The following is a 6670-nucleotide window of genomic DNA, read 5'->3' on the forward strand; positions in this document are numbered from 1 at the left end:
CACAGGTAAGTCCGTCCACTTAGTCTGTCCTAAGTTGGAAAATGGGTGGAAATGGTTTTGCCTGTCAACAGCAACAGACAGATACTCTGGGTGCCATCCTAGCATTCCCTTCGATGAACTGACTCAAGCAGGGGTCTACAACCTTGGCAACTTTACAAACTTGTGGACTTCAACACCCAGAATTCCTCAGCCAGCATGCGTTGGCTGAGGAATTCTGGGAGTTGAAGTCCACAAGTCGTAAAGTTGCCAAGGTTGGAGACCCCTGGACTAAAGTCACCATCAATCCCCCAACAGCTGATTTATCCCACTGTAACTAGAGAGGGAAGTCATACGGCTTACGGTCAACCCATCTCAATGGGGTCAGGCGCTCATCTTGATGTTTACCTCACCAGAAAGTACTTCCCGGCAGCAGAGTGGCCAGGAACTGTTCCCACGGCAAGGAAAAACAGTCTAGAGATCCTCCAGAAAAAAAAAAAAAAATCACAACGGCAAACTGTTCTTATTAGCGAATTCTTCCACAGAATTCTTCCAAGCTCTGCAGGGATATGAAGATTGCGCGTGGGCTACCCTGGACCAGAGAAAGGATGTGACTTGCCAGCCAGCAGATCCACGTGTCCCGAGCGTCTTTTTTTTTTTAAATGTATTTCCAACACCCACTTTTCCCGTTTGGGACTCGGCCAGACCGTTCGCGACCGCCCGCGGGGAGAAAAGGGGGAGGGGAGGGGGTGCGACGCCTCGGGGCAAAGAGTGACGTGGGTGTCGCAAGCCGGTAGTTAAAAAGGGGGCTCCCTTCTGCTCCGGCTGTACAGTCGGAGCGCAGCTGTCGCGGGGCCCGAAGCAGCTGTTTTTTGTTTTTGTTTTTTCTAAGCAGGCTCTTTGCAAAGCGGGGAGGAAAATGCAACCTTTACAGCATAACTGCCAGCCCGTCAGGCCGTTTAAGCAGAGGAAAAGTTTTGGTAAGCGGCGGGAAGCGGGCTTACCCTACGACGTACGTCGCGATTGCTTGGGAAATCAGGCGGTTTATTTCCCCCTTTGGATTCTGAAGGAAATCCACGCTTATCTCCGTGGGACGAACGACTGCTCCGGGATCAGGAACGGGGGAGCCTTTCCACCGCTCTTTGGGAAGGGAGAAAAGGAAAACCTCTCGGGGATCTGATCTCCGTGGAGGCAGCTCGGCTTTGCAGGGCTGACCGTCTGAAATCCTGGGGACTCGAGGTTTTTCACGTCAACGCCCCCCGTTAGGTGAAAACTAATGGCTCTTCTTGTCTTTTTTTCCCCCAGCTACCCGAGTGGAAGAAGTAGCAGGCATTCGTGGGAAGTTCCCGACAAAAGTTCCAGTAAGCCTCTCTTCATTCAGTTCTCTTCTCTGCTAAATTGTTTATCGTTTTAATTAATGGGGCCAAATCTATATATATTTTTTAACTGTGTTTTAATATTTGTATTTGATGTTTTTATTTGGCTGTTCACCGCCCTGAGTCCTCAGGGAGAAGGGCGGTATACAAATTCAAAAATAAAATAAAATAAATAAAATAAATGTCCCTAACATTTGCCTAATTTCTGGTGTGTGTGTTTTTTTTTAAGTGTACCTGACTCACGGCAGGTTTTTTTGGCCAGTGGTATCACTGACTTCATTACGTTCTGTAGATAACAAGAAATCTGTTTAGGGTTGTCTCCTGCTGATAGTAGTAGATGCTTCCGCTGGTAGCATGTCACATTGCTTTTAAACATGTTGTGCTTTCTTCTTCTTTTTTTGAATCAGGTAATTGTTGAAAGATATCAGAAAGAAAAATACCTCCCCCTGTTGGACAAAACAAAGTTTCTTGTACCACAAGAGTTAACTATGACACAGTTTATAACCATCATTAGGTATGTAGCAAGCCACAGATAGGCTATTTATTATTTGTTGGCTGTCAGTGCTTCTCTGCGCACACCCCCTTGCCTATCTATTTTTGCAACAGGGCTTCTAAAAAAACTTGGGAACTTGGCAAGTAATATGGCTTCTGTTACCCAACACCTTTCTGTGATTTTTCTCCCATTGCTTTGATGAGGTTCAGTCCTTTGAGCCCTCTTGCAAAGTATTCCTCATTATTTGCACAAAGGTATGGTGAGAAAACTATGCTAGATTAATACAGTCTCACCTTTTTTCCCTTCCTCTGTTTTTTAAAAAAGACGGTCCTAGACTGTTTCAACCATGTATTCATCCAAGAAGAGTTTGATACAACAAATGACCAAGGTTTAATTTAAAAAATTATGCAGTTGTGCTTTAAATTTATTTCTATCTATTTTTATTCTCAGCTAGTTTCCCCCAGTCCTATGCAATCCAGACATGTTCAGCTTTCAATTCCAATATTGACATCAGCCCAAAGTATAGAGAAAGTACTGCTTTAGGAAAAGCTATCCTAAACGCATGTGCATATCTTGAAATAAATATTGACATTTTATTCTTCAGAATCCAGGATGTAACTATGAATTTTTGATTTGGAAAAATGGATTCTTTATTCATTCCATCTAGTAATTTACTTTTAAATTTTCCTTCATTTTTAAAACTGCTTGCTATGAGCTAGCGAGGGCTCTTAACAAGTATAAATCCAAAAAGCCTTCAGGTCTGCAGAATTAGTTGCATAACCTTATTTTTATCTCAGTTCTACTGCTTCAAGAACTCTTTAAACTCCTATGACTATTGCTGATCTCAAAATTGATTAGAATCTCTTATAGCCAAATGAAATAAGGCAGTACGTACAAAGTGAGATTACAGAAACTTGGAATGTTTATTAACTGCCATTTTCAAGGTCATAGGCTTATCCAATATGTGCTACCCAATAGAATTTCACAAATAGTGCTCAGAATATTTAATCGTCACTCATCCAGTTCTGCCTACAAGAGTATGATCCTTGGAATTATAAAAAATATTTAAAAGTTTTGATTAAGAAGTATGCTACATTTTAAAAAAATAATATGCTTATTGCTTTGTGGCTACACGAAAAAGTAGTGTGCATTTAAGCAGCAAAATAAAATTAGCTAAAAGTAGTGTAAAATGGCAAGGAACTCCACCCTCAACCTCTCCTACTCTCTGCACTCTAGGAACAAGTTGAATTATCTTCGCTGTTTGTAACCTTCCTTACCATCCTCACTATGAAATCTAAACCCCTAAATAAATACCTTAATGACAAGAAAGCTAAATAAATATCTGAGAGTCAATTTAATGCAGTGGTTAAGGCATCTGGCTAGAAACCAGGAGCCTGTGAGTTCTAGTTCTGTTTTAGGCATAGAGCCAGCTGGGTGACTTTAGTGCCAGTTGCTGTCTAGGAAGGAGGCAAAAGCATACCACTTTTGGAAAACCTTGCCAAAAAACTGCAAGCAGTCACAAGGCATCAAAAACCAACTTGAAGGCACAAAAATAAATAAACAAATACTAATGTTAATAATAAATGTAAAAAAAAAGCTACACTAAGCACTAAAGCTTATCCCAGAAAAATGGAATGCATACCTCTTCTTGGATAGTCGGGACAACTTAAAAATCCATCTTCTTTCTTATCCCTTTTTTAAAGTACAATATGACGTTTTCTGGTGACAACTTTGCACTTGACCATGTGTCTAGCTAATCTACTGTCTATCTACTATGAAGGAGTTTGCATATTTTAGAAAAATGTCTGTTTTCTTTGTTAATCCAGAAGCAGAATGGCATTGAGTGCTACCCAAGCTTTCTACCTGCTGATAAACAACAAGAGTTTAGCCAGTATGTCTTTAACTTTGTCTGAAGTATACCGAGACTACAAAGATGAAGATGGATTTGTATACATGACATATGCTTCCCAGGAGATGTTTGGAGGTCTCCTAACTACTTCCAAAGTAAAATGTAAGGAATATCTCTTAAAAAGATAAGTCTTCTCTTGGTGACAGTGTGGCTGAACAGTGAGCTGTGCATCATTCAAATTACTTGAAGATGAAAGGTGCTCTGTCTAACGTGGGCTTTTCTGCAAAATTAATGGCCCAGGAGTTGGCAAGATCCAACTAAAGAACTGAGGAGTGGGATAAATCATCCCAAACAAATGACATGGACACGCAGTTTCATAATTTGGCTCCTTGCCAGCTAAAGAAGTTAGTAGTGATATGCTTCAGTGTTACCCTTAAAATCATGTATCTGCTTAAAAAATTGTTACCGTAATTGGAGATGAGTGAAAATGATGAAATTTTATAACCAAGTTAAATGACCTGGACACAAATTGTCTGCTTAACAGAGAATAACATGTGCACTAGAGAGTAGCACGCTGTCATAGTTAGCTGAACATTGCAAGGCTGAGCCAGCGCTGGCTTTTATATTGTCTGCTTTTATCAAAGCCATTTGCTTTCTTCCTCCAAGAGGAATATTGCTGATGAGTATCATGGCACTTTAAATTTTACAGGACAATGTCTTTCCACAGACTAGAAGTCGCTCCCTTTACTGAATAGTGACAACTAGACAGAAGCGGCTTGTAGAATTGAGATTAATAGGGTGGAATATAATGGACTCTAATGCTGGGAAAGGTGGAAGGAAAGAGGACAACCAGCAGCAAGGTAGATAGACTCAAGTTACCGTAACAATGAGTGTACCATTGGAGTTCCTGAGGGACCAGGTTAGAAACAGAATATCATAAAGAAAATCCATATGGTCACCAAGAGTTGACAACTTGATGACATGTAATCATCAGTCCTTCAGAGAACATTATTGCACGCACACATTCCTCAGATATCAATTGCTAAAAATTAGTAAGTGAGTTGTGTTGGGGATGGTGATGACTGTGTCAAGTAATGCAAGAACATAGCCGCTTAAGTAGGAACACAAATTTCTATATGGCATCTCATAATTGTTTAACTTGTATGTGACTAACTCAGCGTTGGTGCTGAGGCAGCAACTCCAGAAGCTAGAACAGTAGCCTTATCACAAGGCTGTGTTCTTGCCTTTTGAACTCTGCTCTGAGCTTTAACTTTGATTGAAGATAAGATTATAAAGATGAGCTATGTGGGTGAATATGATGGGTAATTGTGTATGTATGTGTGTGCTATAGAATCATATGTGTATTTCATAAAGTGTACCAGGATTACAAGCTACTTAGTCTAAAGCCAGCTAATAAAATCATGTCTTTGAGACTCTTCTATCAATGGCATACTTAAGATAATTCTATCTCAGTAGAACTGACTTAAGGTTGCCCTCAAGTTAAAATCCTGCTGGTAGCCTCTCACTGTCCAAATGACTTGGAAATCTTGGAGTTTTGGAAAGAACAGACTGCAGAGTTGTTGGTATTCAAACCAGAGAATGCTGTGAGTTTTACCTCTAACATAGACGGGAAGACTGAGATATATTTCATGTCCAAAATAGTGATTTTGAGGAGTCATTTGTTGTTATGTAAAGAGAAATGTTGTTCTGGTAAGACACAAAGCTTTGTTTAATGGACGAGTTCCAGCTCACATGCAAAGACCTTAACCCAGAGATCCCCAACTCCCGGTCCCTGGACTAGCACCAGTCCATGGCATGCCAGCAACTGGGCTGTGCAAACAAGCGAAGCCTCATCTGTGGGATGCAGAAGCACTCAAAACCACGCCCCCTCCAGTCCACGGAAGAACTTTTCTCCACAGAACCGGTCCATGGTGCCCAAAAGATTGGGGACCGCTGCTCTAACTTAATTTAAGAACATCTTATCCAGTTATACTTGATGCTTTTTTGTGAAGTGAAATGGATCTATATCTGTTGAAAAAAATTAAAAATGAAAACTCACATCAGTTATTTTAAACTATCTGTCCTTCAAAATTGTGTTTCTCTGAATATCCTTTATATATGAGTAGTCCAACAACTTCTTGTGCATTTCTAAAAATGACATGCATTTTTGCTTTAACAAGATGACACAGTTTCATTAAAGTAAATGTTTTTGTCTAGTCTATTTATGGCTGCGCCTGCAGGAGGGGTGCACATTTTTATGTGTATTTTGTTAAATGCCTTTTTGTTACTTTGTGACGCAAACTGCTTTTTGTTCAACTAAGAGAGCGTTTAGCCGTTATGGCATTTAAGACAATATCTGTTTGGCAAGACCAACATTTAATATCATTAGAATTGCTGCAAGAATGTGTGTAAAATATGCCTCAGAGTAGCTAAAACATAATTGCCCCTGAAGGGATTTCTCACTTGCAAGAGTCTGCAGTATGTTTTTCTTTCTTCTTTTTCTCAAAGAGAGTCAAATAGTAGGTTCAAGCTATTAAGTGTACTATTTTTGGAATGATTTGCTATTTTTTCTTGAGAGTAAAAGACTGAAATATTGTGGTTTCATTATGAAAAGAATGAACTGAAGAAAAATTAAACATTATATAACTAAATGACTCTACTCTGAAATTTCTTGAGACTCTATAGATTCCCCAAAATGACATGTACAGTATTAAATGTATTACAAGTTAATAGGTTTTAATGATACTTTAATAATTTGTTAAATACAGTATATATGCTGCCCCATTTGAGTTTCTTTGGATGGTTTACAAATAGTTAACATTTAAAAAAAGGATTCTCTCTCCCGTCCCCCCAAATAAAGATGGCAGAAATAACTAAGTGAGATGGGAACAATGGGGAAAAAGTATACTGTACGTGGGGGAGAAGGTTCTTCAATTATGCTTTCTAAAGGCCTGGTCAGTGAACCAGGTCTTCAGG

At 39.7% G+C, this 6670-nt stretch overlaps 1 protein-coding gene across 1 annotated transcript; it reads left to right on the forward strand.

Moving 5' to 3' along the window:
- The first annotated feature begins 446 nt into the window (after nucleotides 1-446).
- MAP1LC3C (microtubule associated protein 1 light chain 3 gamma) lies at nucleotides 447-6265 on the forward strand. The gene is made up of 5 exons (XM_070950623.1): nucleotides 447-640; nucleotides 872-956; nucleotides 1282-1337; nucleotides 1760-1866; nucleotides 3672-6265. Exons 2-5 carry the CDS (start codon nucleotides 896-898, stop codon nucleotides 3880-3882), a joined length of 435 nt encoding a protein of 144 aa, XP_070806724.1. The 5' UTR covers nucleotides 447-640; nucleotides 872-895; the 3' UTR covers nucleotides 3883-6265.
- The last annotated feature ends 405 nt before the right edge of the window (nucleotides 6266-6670 follow it).

Source organism: Pituophis catenifer, unplaced genomic scaffold, assembly GCF_029215685.1.
Source record: "Pituophis catenifer annectens isolate HBS135680 unplaced genomic scaffold, rPitCat1.0.hap2 SCAF_1, whole genome shotgun sequence".
NCBI lineage: Eukaryota > Metazoa > Chordata > Lepidosauria > Squamata > Colubridae > Pituophis > Pituophis catenifer.

What these genes read in the sequence shown, in the direction of transcription:
- MAP1LC3C (XM_070950623.1), top strand. Translation starts at nt 896, where the DNA reads ATGCAACCTTTACAGCATAACTGCCAGCCCGTCAGGCCGTTTAAGCAG. An exon ending in AGTTCCCGACAAAAGTTCCA is followed by an intron (nt 1,338 to 1,759) that starts GTAAGCCTCTCT and finishes TTTTTGAATCAG; the next exon opens with GTAATTGTTGAAAGATATCA. An exon ending in CAGTTTATAACCATCATTAG is followed by an intron (nt 1,867 to 3,671) that starts GTATGTAGCAAG and finishes TTGTTAATCCAG; the next exon opens with AAGCAGAATGGCATTGAGTG.